The sequence below is a fragment of the Acinonyx jubatus genome, chromosome A3, assembly GCF_027475565.1.
Source record: "Acinonyx jubatus isolate Ajub_Pintada_27869175 chromosome A3, VMU_Ajub_asm_v1.0, whole genome shotgun sequence".
Classification (NCBI taxonomy): domain Eukaryota; kingdom Metazoa; phylum Chordata; class Mammalia; order Carnivora; family Felidae; genus Acinonyx; species Acinonyx jubatus.
The window spans coordinates 18,314,987-18,335,989 of NC_069388.1; the positions used below are offsets into that span (position 1 = coordinate 18,314,987).

General features: G+C 46.1%; 1 protein-coding gene across 3 annotated transcripts in view; it reads left to right on the top strand.

The window, feature by feature from the left end:
* Positions 1-21,003, top strand: part of CHD6 (chromodomain helicase DNA binding protein 6) — a 203,326-nt gene that overhangs the window by 172,347 nt on the left and 9,976 nt on the right. For 2 of the 3 annotated variants that reach the window (XM_027070111.2, XM_053199947.1), the window contains exons 28-36: positions 6,874-6,934; positions 7,603-7,819; positions 9,509-9,717; positions 10,833-12,407; positions 15,542-15,693; positions 16,066-16,272; positions 17,279-17,731; positions 19,649-19,840; positions 20,828-20,947. In XM_027070111.2, coding sequence (XP_026925912.2) covers positions 6,874-6,934; positions 7,603-7,819; positions 9,509-9,717; positions 10,833-12,407; positions 15,542-15,693; positions 16,066-16,272; positions 17,279-17,731; positions 19,649-19,840; positions 20,828-20,947 — 3,186 coding nt within the window. The remainder of the gene's footprint in view (positions 1-6,873; positions 6,935-7,602; positions 7,820-9,508; positions 9,718-10,832; positions 12,408-15,541; positions 15,694-16,065; positions 16,273-17,278; positions 17,732-19,648; positions 19,841-20,827; positions 20,948-21,003) is intronic. The other variant, XM_027070116.2, reaches the window with a different exon arrangement.

The window sequence follows — 21,003 nt, forward strand, 5'->3', positions numbered from 1 at the left end:
TCACCACCCAAAAGTTGTCGATTCTTTTCTTTTGGTTCTAGTTGGGAGAATGTGGGATATTTACTTTGGCTTCCATCAGCTGTGATTCCTATAACAGTAACAATGACATCACTTCCCCAAAGTAGGAAATGATTATTGTTCAGAGATATGTTTCCATGTCTCCCCATGGTTTGAGAAGCAGTGGATTGAAGCAGATCAGCATGAAACTTCTGACCCTGACCTGAAGGAAGTTAGGTTCTGATGTTGACAATTAAAATCCAAGTTCTGCCATTCCAGTCCCTAACTTATCCTGTTACCCTTTTGTCTGGAATTTGGGATGTGTTTTTCCATAGAAGCAAGTCAAGTACCAAAGAAATGAAAGTAATACCTTATGCTTGATGCAAATTTACTCTTTCCAAAGCACTTTTTCTATTTGTTTCCATCAATCCTCACCTTGGCCAAGTACACTAAACACTTCCGATGTTATTGTGGACATTTAGGCCCAGGGAGTTTGAAGGATTTTGCCAAATTCTCACAGCTACCAAAGGATAGAGTTCAGACTAGACATTTTCTAGATATTCTGCTTTTATGTTCTCTAATCAAGTGTTCTTTCAGGAAAGCAGAAGGCATTTCAGCTGCACATACATGCACTTGCACTTCTGTGGAAAGACAGCCACATACCGACTGTAGGCCAGCCCAACTCTGAAAGCTGTTCAGTCATGTTTTTACACTTAGCTGATCAGTCTTCAACCTTGGAGAGATCTGGGCACTGAAGGGGTTATGGCAGAATTGCAAAATAACTCAGGTTTCCTTACAGTAGGGTTAAACTCTGGAACGACATTTTATTCATTCATGTAATTAATGCCTATATTATTTATTTTGCTTTTGAGGTCCCTTTTGATTATAGAATATAATCAAAAGAATGAGGAGTGGCTTCTCCCAGATTTTGAGGTGGACAGATTATATACAGATTAAGCTTGACTTCTAGTCCATGTGCTAAAATAACAAACGTAGAGGAACAGCCAACATCTGAACCTGGTCTGTTGCCCCACTCCTGCTTCTCTCCCATCCCAGACCTCCTGCCCCAAAGACACTGCGTAGGTGTTTCCTTCTCCCAGTTCTGTTCTCGGGCAGATTAACAGGCAGGGTTAAAGATGCCCAAAGAGCGTGTCGTCCGTAACTAGGCGAATTCCTCTGAAATAAACAGATCTGGGCACAGACGGGGACGTTTAGTAGATTGGCACCATCCCAGTATTGTAAGGAACCCTAACACACGTCTGAGTGGTCTCTGAATGTTCCATCCCCTCTGCAGCCTTGCCGTCAGAGGTCATTCCAAGTAGGTTTAGGTAATTCTGGGAGTCCATAGGAAGAAGAGTGAAAGTGTGCTGTCCTCCAAGGAAGCCCATTTCATCGTAGGGTGAAACTTCCTTATACTGCCGCAGAAATCTGGCTCCCAGCTGGTTCCATGGATTCTGTTTCCTTTTCTTATGATACTGCAAAGAACAAAACTATTCTTTCTTTCCTCTCTGATGGGATTTTAAATTCTTGAGGCCAGCTAGCTACCGTAATCTCTTTAAATGTCTTTTCAGGTGAAGTATCCCTAGTTTCTCTGCCTTTCTTTACAAGTTCAGAGTTTGAGGGTGCTCCAGACTCAAACAGTAATATTTGAATGTGGACGACTTCCAAGCTAACAAAGCACGTTCCCCTTCAGTTAGGCATTATCTTTATCCCATTCTAGAGAGGAGGAAGCTGAAATATTTTTCATCACTTGCAAAAAAAAGTCCTACTGGGACTCCTGGGTGGCTCAGTCGGTTGAGTGTCTGGCTCTTGGATTTTGGCCCACGTCATGATCCCAGGGTCATGGGATCCAGCCCTACGTTGGACTCTGCACTGACAACATGGAGCCTGCTTGGGATTCTCTCTCTCTCTCTCTCTCTCTCTCTCTCTCTCTCTCTCTCCCTCCCTCCCTCCCTCCCCCTCCCTCCCTTCCTCCCCTGTTTGTTCTCTCTCTCTCTCTCTCTCTCTCTCTCTCTCTCTCTCAAAATAAATAAACAAACATTAAAAACAAAAGTCCTGGGGCGCCTGGGTGGCTCAGTCGGTTAAGCGTCCGACTTCGGCTCAGATCATGATCTCATGGTTCATGGGTTTGAGCCCTGCGTCGGGCTCTGTGCTGACGCTCGGAACCTGGAGCCTGCTTCAGATTCTGTGTTTCCCTCTCTCTCTGCCCTTCCCCCACTTGTACTCTCTGTTGCTCTCTCTCTCTCTCTCTCTCAAAAATAAATGTTAAAAAAATTTTTATTTGAAAGTCCTTCTGGCTAGAGGACACAAGAACAGTGTCTCCCTTACTCAGTCTTCTACATCCTGCGGTCTTTCCATAATAAAACCCTTGCGTTTTATGTTAATAACATTTGGTGTCTATCTACTCTCTAACATGACATTTATGCAAAAATAGAATAGTTGGGGGCACCTGGGTGGCTTGGTCTGTTAAATGTCCGACTCTTGATTTCAGCTAAGGTCATGAGATTGAGCCCTGCGTCAGGCGCTCACTCTCTCTCTCTCAAAGTAAATAAATACACATTTTTTTAAAAAAGTAGAATGCTTGATTTTTCCTGTAAAATGAAAGTCACTGTGGGATCTTTTTTAATTCCTCCTTTGTACATCCTATTACCTCTCGCAGAGGGCTCTCAAGTTCTCTTGGCAAACTCCTATGTGTCCTTCAGTAGCAAGCTCAAAAGTTGCTTTGTGGGTATCTTTCCCCCTACCTGATTTGGGTCTGGCAGGGCTGGTGACTCTTGTTTTCCCGCTGTGTTTAGGAGCAGTTATCAAAGCAGGGCCAGTATCTTTCTGCATGTCTCATGACCACCGGACTGTGAGCTCTGGAAGGACAAGGGTTCCATCTTTTCTCCTGTTACAGCCCTTGAACCTGGCACAGCTTCTGACACTCAAGAGCAAGGGACACTCGTTTGCTCAATATAAGAAGACAGCTCCTTGCCTGTTGTGTTGGTCCTGGGGTTTTGTAAGAGCACAGAAGAAATTCCTTGGATCTGCAGGTCCCACTGATGCTTCCACCCGCACCCACATCAAGACCAAATAGGGCAGCGGCCAGGCCTGGAGGGGCCAGCCACACACAAGGGAGACGGTGCCTTCTATTTTCAGTAACTAGGAGTCCGTGCTCGTCCCTGCCCCCAGTGCAGAGGTGACATGTCTGGACTCTTGGCTGATGGACAGTGCTTTTGATTCGGCCCACTTGCCAAATTGTCTTCTACCTGCCAGAGGCAATGTAGTACAGTGGTTAGTGCTCATCCTCTAAAATCAGGATTTCTGGGCTTTAATTCCACCTTCACCACTTAACAATTATGTGTGATCTTAGATGAGATTGCCAACTGCCCCATTCCACAGTTTCCTCCTGTCTAAATGGAATAATGAATAAACGAAAATGCATAGAAAGTACTTGGTATAGTGTCTGGCAACTCACTTACCTGGGTCCCAGTAGACCTGTGTTGTTATTGCTCCTGTTACCTTAAAGCCTTCCTTACAGCACACATTTTAGCTGGAAGACAGCGATATTGATTGATTTTCTGGGAGTTGGGACTGTGTATTAGTGTTCCCATAGTCCCAGGTACTGTGTGTTAGGCATTTGCTTTGTGCCAGCATTTGGTTCATCACTTTACATAATCAACACATTTGTGCCCCACAGTCACCCTCTGAAGTATTATTATCTCCTTTTGCAAATGAAGAAATGAGCTTGCGAGATTGAGAAGTGGACTATCAGACTGCACGCTTGAGATGGAGAAATTGCACGTTGTAACCAGTCGGTTTCCTGTTTGTTGTTGTCATTTTCAGTTTCCTTTGTTTTGAGGTTCTTGTTGTCAGCACTCTGTGGGGCCCTTCATGTTGACATGACAGATTCACACCTCCTCAAAGATGAGTCTTTCTTTCAGATGGATTCATGTGTGCAGACGTTGAGACTGAACGTTCAACTGTGCACTTCAGGTGCAGGGCTTTCCGTGTGCCTCCTCTGGTCCCAGCCTGTCACTGCAGCCACACGAAACACACTCACTTTACAAGATTATGACATCTTTTCCACTTGGGCTATTGATAAGCCAGGTCTTCTCCATTCTGTCATTTCCAGAGAGAGGAAGTGCCTCTAAGACGGGGCAGGGTACACAGAAAGACACTTGTCAATACCAGAATCTTGCCTTACTTGAGAGTTTGCCTAAGGCTGTTCATGCTTCCCAACTGTGCACCAACAGAAACTGGTAGAGGGACTGGAAGGGAGACCCAAATGTCACATGTGTCTGCCTCACCCCAAGCTGGGAGCTGCCCTTGTGGATTTGGAGTGTGGTGACGCCCAAGTTAACCACCCATCCATCAGAAGGAGCGTGGGAGCCTCACTTCCACATTTTACAGGCTGTAGAACGTTTCTCCGTCTGGAAGTGTCTAGGATTATAAATTTCAGCATTCGAAGGATCTTTGTGGATACTGTGAGGATACTCAAAAATGTTCTCAACGGCAGGGAAGGATATAGGACATGGCTGGTAGTTTTTTCTTTTTTAGCTACTTAAATAGTGGGAGAGGATGAGATGGCATATTTAAATGCCACTTCAAAATGGTACAATACAGGGGCACCTGGTGGCTCAGTTGTTTAAGGTTCCAACTCTCGATTTCGGCTCAGGTCATGATCTCTCAGTTTGTGAGATCGAGCCCCACACAGGCTCTGCGCTGACAGCATGGCGTGAAGCCTGCTTGGGATTCTCTCCTTCTCTCAGAATGAGTAAGTAAACATTTTATTTTTTTAATGGTATAGTAGATCAGCTTGAGGGTTCCACTCTTCACTGATACTAAATGGCAGGAAACAGTTTGGGCTGGGGAAGAGAGCTTGAACTGGTGTTCTCCAATTCTAAATATGTTTCACTTTCCAAAACAAAGTTTCAACCCAGACTCTCATTTTGCCCTTTATTTTTAGATGGTTAGAATGGTTGGAAAGTGTAGGCAGTCATCAGACAACTGTGTTTTTTGTTTTGTTTTGCTTTGCTTTTATTATTTATTTTTGAGAGAGAGGCAGAGTGTGTAGGGGGAGGACCAGAGAGAGAGGGAGACACAGAATCTAAAGCGGGGTCCAGAATCTAAATCAGTCAGCACAGAGCCCAACGAGGGGCTTGAACTCACGAACCATGAGATTAGGACCTGAGCCGAAGTCGGATGCTCAACCGACTGAGCCACCCAGGCGCCCCTGACTACGGTGTTCTAAACCCAGCCCTGCCACTTGCTAGCCATGTGACCTTGGGCAAGTTACAGAACCTTTCTAGGGCTTGTTTTCTGCATCTGTAAAATGAGGAGAGTCATAGTCTCTACCTCGTGAAGCAGTTCCGATAATTAAATGAGATAAACCACGTAAAGGGTTTCACCCAGTGCTTAAGTAACATGTAGTTCTCAGTAATGTTAGCTATTATCACTATTTTGTAAGAGAGAAAACGTACCTCTGCTCCTTGTTGCCTTTCTAGAATTTTCTCTTTCAGCCTCTTCCATGGTATTAGGGACCTAAGAGAATGGTGATGATTTTGACTATTGCCAGTCACAGGTGTCTCTCCATTCCTACCGAACCTAGATGATATGCTGCATGCACCCTTCCAGGAAGCGGATTGTATGTAGGCCTGGGGGCTACCTCCAGTCCGTCGCATATTCTCCTCCTTCTCCCTCTCCTCCTTCGTCCTTTTCTTCTTCTTCCTCTTCTTTTTCTTCTAACCTTCAAAGGTGTGAAAACTGTAAAAACTTGGGGCACTGGGTGGCTCAGTCGGTTAAGCGTCGTCCGACTTTGGCTCAGGTCATGATCTTGTGGTTTGTGGGTTCAGGCCCCGCATCGCGCTCTGTGCCTGCAGCTCAGAGCCTGCAGCCTGCTTTGGATTCTGTCTCCCTCTCTCTCTGCCCCTCCCCGGCTTGCACTCTGTCTCTCTCAAAGATAAATAAACATTAAAAAAAAAAAAACACAAAAAACTGTAAAACCTAATCTTAGCTCAAGGGCCACACAAAAGCAGCCTGTAGACCATAGATTGCTGATCCTTACTCCCATCTGACCCTCCCTAACATGGCCAGAGTCTTGAATCTTGGGGCTATTCTCTTCATCATTCAAGTCAAAAGATGCTAATCAAAAAGACAGTAAGTTTTCATGTTAAAAATGGAGTCCAGTTGAAAAATAGCACTATCTCCTCTCCCACCCCCAAACTCTCCCACACGCCTTACATATAAAGAACTTTGAGAGTTCCCTTCCTGAGACCAAGAAAGGATTTGTAAAGGAATCCATCAGAGCCAGTTTGACAAATGCTCCACCATGAATAAGCTCTGTGCCTGTGAAATTACTCCAGATTCACTCGGAGCCTCAGTTGTGATTTCAATTTTAAATTCCTGGGGTTTTTGCGCCATCAGGTCTCATGTCTGGAGCAGTCACGTTTTAGGAAAAGAGCATCTGTTGCTGTGAAGTAAACGAACTGTAATGAACACGAGCATACTTTTTCACAGCAAAAAATGAAAACCCCAAAATGCAGGCACAACCTTTGTGAAATGACAGTATTAAATTGCAAGAGACGATGGTAAAGCAAATATTTAAATTCACAGCTAAAATAGTGCTTGTAAAATGTAATTGCCAGGGAGAGCATGCCAGCTCGTCGCTCTTTAAACTAATTCTCTGCAGGCAGAATCATTCTACACCCTTCTAAGAAGAAATGCTTATTTTAAATAAGCTGCTTTCTGGTTCTTTTAAAACTGCACAAGTAAGCTTTATTTACCGGGGACCATTTCAGTCTTTGAGCTGTTCATGGGCAGGAGAGGTCTCCTGCTGCCTGGGGGCTGCCTGGGCTGATTTGTCCTGGGCTGCAGCTATGCTCCATTTGTCCCTAGGAGAGTTCCAGCGATGGAGGTGATGGCATTTTTGGCGAAAAGAAAGATGACAGCCGGGCAGGTGAGACTGTGTCCTTCTGAAGGCAGAGCAAAGTAAGGTCCCAGTTTGTAGTTATCCTGGAGTTCATGTGTAATAAAAGTGCTCTTTCTAAGGAGGCTCTTTTAAAGAGCCTAGAAAGTTGGCCTTCATCACAGTCTCCTGGAGTCACACATGGAGCTTTAACGTGGCTCTGGCAAGCTTCCCCCACCTGTCCTCAAAATTTGGAAGTGAGGTCAATGATATCTGAGGACAGGATGGAGTCAGAGAAAGAAGAATTGTGGTTTCATTGATGTATTATTCGTTTAATTAATTTGAGGGGAGGAAAGTTAGGGAGGATTGGTTTGGTGTGGTTCATTTTTTTCTGAATTCAGACCTGGAAGACTTGGTTGGAATACCCAGCTACACAAAGCCCCTAGTTCCATATGGAGAAGGCCACACAGGGCCTCCTTGTCCCCACGCCATAGAGCAAGGCCCCCAAATTGGTCCTGCATGTGAGAGATGCTGAAGCCAGCCGCAGCCTGAAGCTGTTCCTACCGCGGCATTGCGGGCCTTCCAGCTGTGCTTTAGCTCCTGAACTGATAGATCAGCTTCTTGAGTCAGCTTTGTTTTTATTGAACCCAAACGACAAAAACAGCCACCTTTGTTTTGGTTCTGTTTGTAAGTACTAATATCCTCACTGATGTTTGAAGCCCAGGATGGCTCCGACCCAGACAAATCACCCTGGCCAGTTCCGTCTGCTCTCACGGCTCGGCTCAGACGTCTGGTCACCGTGTACCAGCGCTGTAACCGCAAGGAACTCTGCCGACCGGAAGTCCTGGGACCAGGTAACCAAGGATACTGGGTCCAGGAAGAGATGTTCAGGAGAACCTCAGAAATGGATCTCATCAACAAGGAAGCTCAAAAGAGGTAAAAGCCAGTGACCAAAAGGGCATGCGGAACTGCCCACTGAGTAAAGGTGACGAGGGAGAGCTGATCGCTGCAGAACAAGTGTATTTAATGTTCTCACGTGAAGTTAGGTGGTCTCCAGAACTAATCCAATCCAGGCTCCAACTGCGATGGTGTGGTCATACTGACTGGAGAGTTGGTGAGATCTAGGAAACAGTTTTGTTCCCAAGTCCCAGACTTCTGTGATTTTCCAACTTGACCCCCTTCCTAAGTTGGACCCCAGTCCCTGGAAATGTGGTTTAAAATTAGCATATATCAGACCGTGTTCTTTTAGCAGCGAAGTGACCAGTGTGTGATGAAGGTGCCATGTTATAGTTACCAGTCCTTATCAAGACTTTGAAAGCAGTAAGCCCTATAAAATGCCTGCTCAGAAGGAGGGGATAAATTATCAGGAGTTACTTGCCAATCTGAGAATTACGATTAAAATGGCTACAGAAGGCCAGCACAGTCTAGGAATGATGCCACCAGAAAAAAATGAACAAAGCTGCAGTTCTTTTAAGTCTTTCTATCCATCTTTTTTTTTCTTATGTAATTTTTTTAAAATGTTTATTCTTAGAGAGAGAGAGAGAGAGAGAGAGCACAAGCAGGGGAAGGGCAGAGAGAGAGGGAGACACAGAATCTGAAGCAGGCTCTGGGCTCTGAGCTGTCAGCACAGAGTCCAGTGTGGGGCTCAAACTCACGAACTGTGAAATCATGACCTGAGCCGAAGTCGGACATTTAACCGACTGAGCCACCCAGGCACCCCATCTATCCATCCTTCTGATGTAGCATCCACTGAATTAAAAGAACACCAAAGAGAAAAAATAGCAAACTCAGTTACTTCTGTGTATACCTTCTGACTTTATGAAATTTGATAATTCAGAGAAAATATTTCTTCCATCTTTCACAGCTCCGAAGAGAACCTGAGCCCTTCTTGCCTGCTTCTCATTCTTCCTGTGACTCCCTCACCCCACTCCTGGCCTAACTCCCTCCAGGGATGGAAAGTACTATGCCCAAGAGCCCCTCATAAAGACCCTGGGCCGGGTATAATATTCCAGCCACCTTACATCATTATCTTAACCCTGCAGGATATAGAGACTAGAGAACCTTTGTGTCCTAGATATGGGCTACCTACCTACATAAAACTGGAAGAAAGCCTATGTGAAATGGGGGAGATGTGTGGCTGAGGGAGTCACTTCCCTTCTCTGGACCAATTTCCTCATTTGGAAAAGCAAGGAGGTGGCTTTAAGGCCCTCCAGGACTCTCTGATTCTGTGTTGTCTTACCGGGGGAAAAATAAAATATTGAAGCGTCTTCATCTAAAATGAAGATTTTAGAGTCTTCATCTCCAACAAGTGGAAACAAACTAGGTAATCTAAAATTAATGAATCAAGAGATAGCAAGTCTGTACATGTGACTTAGAAATGGAGATATAAATACCATAAGAAGTTGAAAGATTTGAAAGTAGTGGTAAGGTAATAGGCTATTTTCATTATAAGCCTCTCAGCCCAATTTAACTTAAATAAAAATAATAAAGTAGGCAAACCGCCCTCCCTGCTTTCTTGACTCTATGGGCTCTCCTAGTAGGTAGGCACTCAATAAGTAGATGTTGGCTTTTTTTTTTTTTTTTAAGGGAAAACAGCTCACTCTCCCTTTCTGATTAAATCCGAAGGTGGACTAGGAGAGAGCAAGCAGACTTCTACAGAGCAGTGTCCTCCTTTGGGGTTGTTTATGATCAAGAAAAGAAAACTTTTGACTGGACGCAGTTCCGCATCATTTCCCGTTTGGACAAGAAGTCGGATGAGAGCCTGGAGCACTATTTTTATAGCTTTGTGGCCATGTGCCGGAACGTCTGTCGTCTGCCCACATGGAAAGATGGTGGTGAGCAAATTCTCTGTGTATCCCCGATACACAGGAAAGGGGCATGTTTATTTTCAAGGTACAGAATCCCTTCAGGTAATCCTGATCATGAGAGTGGAGTCTACCTGAAGAATTCAGGTAAAGTCAAGTGGGTTTTCACAAGTTCCTGAACTGCTAATTGGGTCCGCCCTCATAAAATAAAATCTCTCTCCCAAAATGATGCAGCTTCAACAAAAACTGAAATTCAGATAAACATCTCACAGAAGTATTGGGAGACTGCTGTTAATTAACCTCCAGTGGATCATTAAGTCTCGTACAGATTGAATTCTCTGGTGAACTTTGCTCCGTCCTTAGATTACATCTTAGTGACGTGAACTATTTTTCCATGTGTTGAATTGTAGCTATAGAAAGGAAGTGGCTGTTTTAAACATCCCCTGCTCCAACAGGGACGCCTTCAGAGTAATTGCTTCTTGGTTAAGATTTGCAACAGCTTCTTCCTTGATGTCCCTCTTCTGCCTTTGTAGATAAACTTGGTCTGGACCATAGGACTGTACTGTAGGAAAGCTACAACAAATACAGAGCCCACCCAGCGTGCGTTCTGGGCTGACGGCAGCATGCACATACGTCCCCGCTTCTGCCCCCACGTGACACAGTTAGGGTGTTTTCATTAAAACCAAGGAGCTGGATAGAACACAGGGAGCCAGGCCTTGCAGCCCCACTGATGAGACTTGGACTCGAATCCTGGTTCTGCCCTGTGGAGCAAGTTAGCGTGTTTGAGCCTCCTTCCCCATCCTTTAGGCAGGGCTGACGATGCTGTAGCGTAGCATAGCCATGAGAGCCGAAGGGCATGTAAAGGACTTTGGGTACAGGGCACCGAGTACATGCGTACTGAATGAGAACTCATGTCACCTCCAGAACTGAAGTTCTCGTGTTCCTTTCACCTTTACTGGGTCTGTCCTTGTTTCATAAAAACCTTCCATTGTCGTAGCTTTTCCGTGTAGCAGGGGCACACTCACCTAGGACTGCATGCTGGGGAGCCAGCGAGTTAAACGCAGAACCAGAGATACAGGGGCTCAGGTGGGCAGCAGTTGTCCTGGGGTTGCCTTCAGTGATGGGCTCTGTGTTGGCCTTTCCAGGTCCCCCAGATCCCAGCATCTACGTGGAACCCATCACGGAGGAACGGGCCGCGAGAACCCTTTACCGCATTGAGCTGCTGCGGAAGGTCCGAGAGCAAGTGCTGAGGTGTCCTCAGCTGCACGAGCGCCTCCAGCTCTGCAGGCCCAGCCTCTACCTCCCGGTCTGGTGGGAGTGTGGGAAGCACGACCGAGACCTGCTCGTCGGCACCGCCAAGCATGGGCTGAACCGCACTGACTATTACATCATGACCGACCCCCAGCTGTCCTTCCTGGATGCCTACAGAAACTACGCCCAGCATAAGAGAACGGACGCCCAGGCACCAGAAAGTCTCTGTTGCCTTTACCAGACCAACTCCAGGCTGTATGAATCTCTTACGTACACTCAGATGAGCAGGACTTCAGAGCCCCTTGAAAATGAACCTGAGAATCTGGTGAAAATAGAAAGTAGAGATGATCATCTCGCTCCACCTGGGGGCAGTTTATCTGACATGACTTGTGACAACTTTATTTCTAAAGTTCAGGATGTCATTTCCATCACCCACGATGAAAGTCTGCTGCCTGAGTCCTTGGAGAGCATGATGTATGGGAAGAAGGCTCTCATTCGAGAGCCGGGCTCTCTCCAGGAGAGCCCCAGTACAAACACAGAGCCCAGAAAGGATGCTCTGGCCCTCTCGGCAAGCAAAGATGGGAACTGCCGGCCTGCTGGCCATGAGGCAGAAATACCTTCAGGGCCGTCTTTTATGAGTAGCTTAGAAGCAGGGGTAGCTCAGATGAACATCAAAAATGGAAAACATCTGTTGCTGTCTCTTTCAAGGGAAGGGGATGTCTGCAGTGAGGCAGGGCAGAGGCCTCAAAGCATTGGGCAGCTAGAAGCCAAACACTTAGCTTCCCCTTCCTTGGATCAGGGAAATGAAAGTGGGTTTGTAGATATGTGCCATCTTAGTGTCTGTGATTCCAGAAGAAGCTTGTCATCAGACCAGCAGTTAATTGATTTATTAGAAAACAAAAGTTTAGAAAGTAAATTGGTTTTGAGTCAGAACCACAGTGAAGAGGAGGAGGAAGAGGAAGAGAATGAGGAGAACGTAGGTGTGACCATAGGCCTGAGGGAAAGGCCCGAGGTTTTGCATCTAGCCGAGCCCACTGCTAATATCCTAAGGGAAAAGAGCCGAGGCCTCCCTGTGGATGAGGTCAAGAGAGGAAGCCTGGAGGCCATGGGCCAGCATCCTAGACCACAGGGGGCTTTTCCTCCAGCAGCCTGTCAGTGTCACTGCAAGCACACGGAGAGGTGGGCATGTGGCCTCGAGAACGAGGAGTTTGAAGTGGACAAATCCAAGGGTTATACCCCAGACCTGTACAGAAGCAAAACGAATAGTATCACAGTGGAGGGTGAGCCCACTGCTCCTCCATCAGAGCCCTTTCAGGGAAAGCACGAGCTGTCAAAAGAACCTTGGAAGGAAAATGCAGAAGGCAAAAAAGGTTTCCCTGCATATCCAGAAGCAAGTGAGCTCAAGTCCGAAGACATGGATTTTGAGAGTAAAGATGATTACGACAGAGATGGGAACAGCCATGCTCAAGGTATAGTCTGCACAGTCTGTGGTGTTCTGGGTAAGTCAGTTCTCACGTGACAGGGAGGGGGCAGGGTGGAGGGAGGGTCAGGAGATGGTGTGGCTTCTGAGAGGGACCTGCCCGCTCTCCTGTGGTTTAAGATCAAAGGTCACAGGCCTTGGTCTGAAAGTGAGACAGAGTAGCTCAACTCTGATCGTTCTAGAACTGAAGATGATTACGGACAGTCGTAGCACCTTTGCTGCACCAGCCTTGTGATTTGGGCAGGGCTGTAGGCTTCTTTCTGTACAGTAGGTGCTAGATACATTGTTGGGGGAAGTTACTTGTTCTTCCGCTAAGGGACGTGCTTCAAACTGGTCAAAGTAAAAACACCTGGGAACATCAAGAACCTGCAGTTTTGTGTAGGTGCAGTTAATTTTTCAGGAACTCCACAAAAATACAAATAAATGTGATCTTTATTAAGGTGAGCAAAGATAGGACCATTTATTCATGTTATCGTCAAAACCCGTGAGTCAAATGTTGGTGCATTGAATTTAAATTCATTTTAGTAAGTTAACAGGAATAAGAATACAAAATTACAAGTAACTCAACAAAAATACAAATAGATTTGGTCTTTTTAAATAAATTCTTAGATAAGGCTTCAAGTTAAGATGACTTTCTAAATGTTAAGAATCTACCTGACTCAGATATTTCTGTGCTTTTGCAAAGGTATATTGATTAGAGACTCTGAGCAACAAGAATTGGTTTTTACCTTTTTCACCGGTGTTTTTACTCCTTCAGACCCAAGAGGACATATTACAATGGACAAAAACAATTCTATTTATCCTTGTCATTGTCAAAAACAACCAAAAGACAAAAAAACCCAGTTCATGCTTGGCCTAATGCCAGGTGTGGTGCTCAGAGATTGAGACAGACACAGCTTCCTCCTTCTGGGACAGTGCCCTTCTATCAAAGCAGGAAAAAGGGAGAGGAGCTCAGCTGAGCCCCCCTGCATGATCTAGCCTCCTTTTATTTGTAAGCCCCTTACCTTTGGCTTTAGTCATTGTGATGTCCCTTGGGACGAGTTCCAAACCCAAGCGAAACTTTACATGCTACCTGGGATAATGACAGGCCACTGAAAGTAGCTTAGGTCGACTTGTAGCCCCAGCTGACCCGAGGGGAGCCAGTCTCTGACCTTGTGCGTCCTCAGCCTAGGCTACAAAGGATCACTGCTTTGTGACCCACATTGTGTTTTGAACCTTGTTATGGGGAAAATCACCAAACAGTCCTTGGAAATCCAGACGGTGAAATGAGTACAGGGCGTAGAAGGGTATGGTTTAGAGGAGAAACCTCTGTGCTCTGAGGCCCTTTGGTGCAGCATCAGCTTGATGAGCTTTGGTGAGTGGCACACTCACGGGCAGGCCCCCTTGCACCAGTGCTTTTAAAAATGGTTTTAAATTAAAAAAAAAAATGTTTTTTAAGTGGGGGTGGGGCACCTGGGTGGCTCAGTGGGTTGAGTGTCCGACTTCAGCTCAGGTCAAGGTCTCGTGGTTCGTGGGTTCAAGCCCTGCATCAGGCTGGATGCTATCAGCACAGAGCCTGCTTCGGATCTTCTGTCCACCCCCATCCCCCACTCTCTGCCCCTCCCCTGCACACGCACTCACTCTGTTTCTCTCTCTCTCTCTCTCTATCTCTCTCTCTCTCATAAATAAGTAAATAAATGCATGCATACCCACACACACACACACACACACACACACACACACACACACACACATATAACATATATGCTTTTGCAGGCCTCAGAGGGGGTCCTCCACAAATAGGAGATGTGGAACAGGTTGGGCAGTAATTGGTACAGCTGTCAGGGCCAGCCCCCAGGTCTCCTGGCTCTTTTCCAGGGTTTTCTCTCATACATCTTTTTTCTTTTTTTCTTTCTTTCTTTCTTTTTTTTTTTTTTCATAAAACTTAAATCCAGGCTCTCTGCTTAAAACCTTTCAGGAATGCTCCCCATTAGATCTAGAGTAAAATTCGAATTTTCTATCATGGCCTACAGGATTCAGCATCATCTAGATGATTCTACCCATCCAGCCTCATTTTTGTACTTTTCCCCTGGATGTGTCTCTTTGTTCCTCAGCACATCCAAAAGAAGCATCCTCCTCCTCTTCTTGGGTGTTCTCTCCTTCAAGAAGCCCTCTTTACCGGCCTTACCTTCTACCAGCAGGTCCTTCCAAAGCTCTTTTTCCCTATCATAACAGCTTGCTTCTTTTTAAAGCATTTGCCATGGTTTGTAATTGTAGTTATTCATTTATCATTACTATTTTCCTGTCTTTCCCCCATGAAATCATAAGAGTCTGAGGGTCAGGGCCACATCTGTCTTGCATATCCTTGAATCCAATGGCCTGGCAAGGCCCTGTTTGTGGTCAGGGGTCCCCACAGCTCCCTAGACTGGTGCACAGTCAGCAGTGAAATCTCCACCTCTGTGTTTCAGAGGATCGACATTCCTTGTCATTTCACAAGGAAAGAGGCACACAGCTTTTCCTGCCCTGGACATTTTGCTACCCTGTGTTTATTCCCTATCATTACTGGTAAGTGGATCTTTGAAGATCCATTTCACACTGATAATAAACTTTCACTACTGAAACTTGAAAGAATGAGCTGCGTTTCCATTTGTTTCCATCATGATATAAATGTTCTAGGTTCTTTGCATCATTGTTGACATGAATCAGGTCTATTTTGCCTTTGTTGTAAGTGTCAGGACCTCCCATCCTTCATTAACATCAGCGTCTTGCTGTGGACTGTGCCTTCAATGCATCAAAATATTACAATGTTCAATTTCCTCTCCTCAGCTACTCTACATGAGCCTCTTGCTGCTCAGCCTGCTCTCATTCTTGGATACACAGGACAATCTCCTCTTTTGTTGTTTTTGTTGGGGTGTGGATGCAGAGTTATCACATGACTTGCATGGATAGCCCTAAAGAAGGATCTGCATTTTGGTTCTTCCAGAACCTTCTGGAAAGAGAAGGCATGGTCATTAATGTTTAATTTCAAATAAGTTAGTACCAAATGAGCTAATTTTTTGAAAAGACAGATCAGGTGTCCTAATCTTTCAGATCATTACTGTCTCCCAAGTACCAAATTGATTTTTTTTAAACCCTTCTTTGCAGATTACCCAGGGAAATACTCTGAAGAGGAGAGCAAGAGCTCAGCATCAGGCATTGCTGGAGACCTAGGGGATGACCTACAGGAGGCTCGGGCTCCCACCATTGCTCAACTGCTCCAGGAGAAGACCCTCTTTTCCTTCTCTGAGTGGCCAAAGGTACCTCACAGAGTGTGCGTTTTCTACCCAAAGCCTTCTCAGCTTGTAGAGTATTTCTGAATAATAAATTCAGAGAAATGTGTAATATCTTGAAAAGGTATTAGTAATGGTAACATTTGAACACTAAACACATACACACTCAACTGATTAGACGATAATATAAAAATGTCTTCGTATTTACAGCACTATGGCTTTAATTTTCATTGTCCGGACCATAGAACTTATTTTAAGACTTGTAAAGTGAGTACATATGAGTGTGCTCTTTTCTAATCAACTCCTTCTGCTCAGAAAACTTGACACGTGATCTCAAGGGACTTAGTGAATTTGAGTAGCTTGGTGATTACTCCTCATAGCTTTTGGTCTTTTTTATAGGATCGCGTGATAATCAACCGCCTGGATAATATCTGCCACGTGGTGTTAAAGGGGAAGTGGCCTTCCAGCCAGCAGTACGAGCCCCCGGGCACACTGCCCACCCCTGTGTTAACCAGCAGTGCTGGTTCTCGAAGCAGCATCTCGGAGCCAGAAACATCAGAACACAGCTTCAGCAGTGGTGCAGCATTGGTGGCCCAGATCCAGAAGGTGAGGCCATAGCGTGGGGCTGACTATGCAGCAGAGAACAGGGACACATGGCTCTTCTCAGTTAAGTCATTCATTCAGCAAACACTGACTGAATGGATAGGACTTTTATTCTTTTTTTGTGCAGTCATTAGTTTAATTGAAGAATTTAGATTTTATCCTGTAGGCAGCAGGGAGCTACTGAAAGTCTTAGGGCAGGGAAATGCATGACGAGAGCAGAGTTTACAGCTCAGCTGGAGGAGTGTGCGGGGCTCTTGGGACGTGAGCGTCAGGAAAGAAGGGTGCCAGCGGCTGGGAGGCCAAGGGTGGGTCTGGTGAAGAGTTGAGGTTCTAGGCCAGGTTAGTGGCAGAGTGGATCTAAACAGGGGGGGGCAGGGGTGGGGGGGAGTTGGAAAGCATGACTTGATAACTAATAAACGGATAAGGAAAAGGAGGCGTGAATGGATCAGATTGGTGTGTTCGGTACTTGGAAGGCTACGAGAATAATGGCAGCTGATAGAAACTAGGGAAATCAGAATGGGTTTTATAAACTCAGGCTTACAAGTAAGGTCTAATTTGAGGTACGTTGTTAGCACGCTGGCTCTCAACCTTCAAGTGCACAGTGGAACCTGCTGGGGACCTTGAAAAGCTGCTGGTTCTGATTTAATTGGTCCAGGGTGTAGACTGAGTATTGGAATTTTTTTTTTTTTTTTTTTTAATTTCCCAGTAGATTCTGATGCATAGCTGAGGCTGAGCTTCCCTGAGATCTAGTTCATGGACTAGCAGCTTTAGTAGCACCTGGACACCTGTTAGACATGCACAATCTCAGACCCACTAAAGTAGAATCGACATTTTAACAAGCTGTCCAGGTGATTTGGTGCTAAGGGTTGAGAAACCTTGAGTGGAAAGAACTTCTGTGAAGTTGATTAGGAATTTACTAGGCTCAAGGAAATCAGGCCGGGAGAAAGAGCTACCATGTGGCCACGGAAGTGGCATTCACCCCTCTCTTGCCCCCTGTGTATGTTCACAGGAGAGCTTCCTGGCTCCAGTATTCACAAAGGATGACCAAAAGCACAGACGGCCCTATGAGTTTGAGGTGGAGCGGGATGCAAAGGCGCGGGGTCTGGACCAGTTCTCCGCCACCCACGGGCACCCCCCCATCGTCCTCAATGGCTGGCACGGGGAGTCCGCAATAGACCTCTCCTGCACTTCAGAGGGGTCCCCAGGAGCCGCGTCTCCTTTCCCACTGAGTGCCAGCACCCCTAAGATCGGGGCTATCGGTTCACTTCAAGGAGCCCTCGGCATGGACTTGTCTGGGATTCTGCAAGCTGGCCTGATCCATCCAGTGACAGGACAGATCGTCAACGGAAGCCTCAGAAGAGATGACGCTGCCACGAGGAGGAGGAGAGGGAGACGGAAACATGTTGAAGGAGGGATGGACCTCATCTTTTTGAAGGAGCAGACACTTCAGGCAGGAATCTTGGTGGGTATATGATGCCATTAAGTAAAAAACACTGACTTTTTTTTTTTAAGTTTTTATTTATTTATTGAGGGAAAGAGAGAGGTAGAGTAGGGGAGGGGCAGAGAGAGCAGGAGAGAGAGAATCCCAAACAGGCTCCGCACTGTCAGCACAGAGCCCAATGTGGGGCTCAAATCCATGAACCGTGAGATCATGACCTGAGCCAAAGTCAGATACTTAACCAACTGAGCCACCCAGGCGCCCCAACACTGACCTTTCTACACTGAGCAACAGACCCTTCCCCAGACACCCAGTTTTTTAATTTATGGATTTTTTATCCCTATTTCAGTTGTCCCACTTGGGGTCTCTTGTTGTAAGTTGCCCTCAGTCTTTTCTAGAAACGCGTTTAATCCATTATGGACCCTTCACCTGCATGCAGCCTGGAGATAGGAGCCAGGGGTCTTGACATTTCCAGTACAAACAGCCCATATCCCCCAGTGTTTTGGAAGAGCCACTGGTGATGGAGTTAAAGCAAATGGCAGGGTTGAGTTTGTGGCAGTGGCATGCGGATTGGCAGGCTTTCCAGGAGCTGCTGGGGGTCAGGATCCTGAAAGTTGATCCTGGCTCTACTGCTTGACATAGTGGGCGACATGGGGTGCACCACTGAGCCTCACTGCTCTGTAGTGGGCCCACAGCATCTCCCACAGAGGGCTGCCATGAGGAGGGTTCACCAGAGTCACGCCAGGACCCCCTAAACCCAGAGGAGATTATTGTAAACAACAGACAAGGTTAGAAGCCGTGTGCCTGGCCAGGAGAGATCCCCATAGACTTTTCTTAATGTGTCAGAGACAACTGACTTCTCTTTGTGTCTTGGTTTTTCCTACTTACTGAATTTCAAGCTCCAAAACAGGAATCACATTTCATGTTTTATTGTAAAAGGAATAATAGTAACGAGTATTAATGAATGCTTACCATGTGCCAGGCACTATGTTCAGGGTTTTGTGTGATTGTCCTATTTGATCTTCACAACTCTGTGAAGGTGGTGTTGTTACTCCCATTTTATGGATGAGGAAACTGAGGCTTACAAGCATTAAATAATTTTCCCAAGATTATCCAGTAAAGTGGCAGATCAGGGAACCAAACCAAAGACTTTGTTCACTGGGACCTGAGGGCCTTATTTTTAAGCTCTGCTATTTGGTATATTTTAAAGTTTTGTCTTCCTCTTAGACTTTCTGTACAATGTGGGAGGCTGAAGTGGCAGGTTCTTTCCCTGCCCAGTCCTGCAAGCTTTTAAGACCGTTGTCTCATTTTTTAGAGGTGCAAGGCCCTAGTTTCTTTGTAGTGATCATAGATTGGCAGTGGAATGACTAGGAAAACATTTAGCAGTGGAATGACTAGGAAAACAAATACTCTTGGCCTCGGAGTATTTTTAAAAATGTATTATGCAAACATATATCTGGCACCATATTGTACTTCGTGGACCCGATTATAGGCATTGGGAATACAGAGATGAGTAACACAGCTCTTCAACCTGTAGTAGGAAGAAGAGGTAAGTAAATTGCAGTGTGGCATTTCCGGTTATGTGGAAAGCCTGTGAAGGGCGCCGTGGGGGAGCAGGAAGTAGAGTGGCCTGTGCTCTCTGGGATGGTCATTGATGGTGGCAAAGGAGGTAACACTGAACCTAAGCAGACAGGATGGAATTAAAGGTTACCAAGCAGACAAGACAGGGAGAGGAGCATTGGGTGGAGGGAACGCCAGCCCCTGCCGGAGCACGCGTGTGGGTCAGTGGCGTGGAAGATTCTTACTCAAGCACCCCAGCACAGTAACATTCGGGGGGAAATGGATGGAAAGGTACAAAGAACACCTTACGTGTTTTCCTTTCAGAAACTGGTTTTCATTCTGTCATGGTTAACTGCACGTACTTGTTTCTCATTCGTCCAGGAAGTCCATGAAGACCCAGGGCAGGCGCCCTCAAGCACCTCACATCCGGAAGGGCCGGTGTCTGCCGCTTCAGCCCCTGAGCCAGCCCCAGCAGCTGGCAGCCAGGCTGAGAAAGCCATTCCCAGCAAGAGTCTCCTTGACTGGCTGAGGCAGCAGGCTGATTACTCCTTAGAGGTTCCTGGCTTTGGAGCAGTAAGTTTTGTTGGTTCTGCCCGACCTGCCATTTCCTTCCCGCTGATGGGGTGCTGTGTTTGACGAGGAGCATGCTCGGGGAGCTTGGGAAGTTTGGGAGAGATCTGTGTTAACTGAGAACATCATTTTAAAGTTTTGTTTTTTGGGATTTTTTTTAAGTTTAAATTGTCATTGAGTTTCTAGTAACAAATCACAGCCCCTGTCAGAATGCTGTACCAAGTCGTTGCACAAAACCTTATGAGGACAGAATTTGCCTAAACTCAGTGCCCCTGTCTCCCAGAACGACCACACCAGACCCTAAGTGCACAGAGAAACCTTTATGTTGCATAAACAGTGCCGCTTCATGAACATGTCCCTATGTATTCTTTCCACTTGAAAATATGGCCACTTTGTAGGGAGGAGTGTCTGCTCTTAGCTCGAGTTACTGCTTTGGGACTCGTCCTTCAAGTCCTTCTACTGCCTTTGCCCCAGATCCTTCAGATTAGAAATCTGTATGACCACTGAGGTCTCTTCTTGGTTTTCCTTTTCTCATTTGTTCGTCTACCCCACCACCGTCTTTGTCCTGGGTACATCTAACTGATAAGATGTGGAGGTAGAGAGCTCACAAGAAAAGGAGGAGAGTGCATTCACAGATGCATACCCTCCAGAGACAGACAGAGCCCACCAGGTAGGTAGTGGTGGAGAGAGAATTGGAGGAAATGATGAGGAGGTGACAGCTAGAGATTAAACAGTACTCTGGGAGACTAGTGAGTCAGCTCAGGTCTGACAAGGAAGCCCACACATCCTGCTCTCCAGCTGTAGGAACACTGTGGCCTCAAAGAAAGCCTCGCTGAGGGCCTGGTAGCTGTGTCTTTCAACCTAACCTGACTGGGTCCTGTACAGAGGGCCATTAATGAGACAAGAGCAAAACCAGCCGAAAAGCCCCACCCTCCTCAGAAGAATCTGTGACAGAATGTTTTGTAATGTTGATTTCCATTTGCCTCCTAGAATTTTTCAGACAAACCAAAGCAGAGGAGGCCACGCTGTAAGGAACCTGGAAAATTAGACGTCAACTCCCTGAGTGGGGAAGAGAGGGTTCCCGCTGTCCCCAAGGAGCCAGGACTAAGGGTAAGGAAGAGGGACGTGTCCCAGTGGAGCCAAGCCTTGCGGACTTGGGGAAAGCT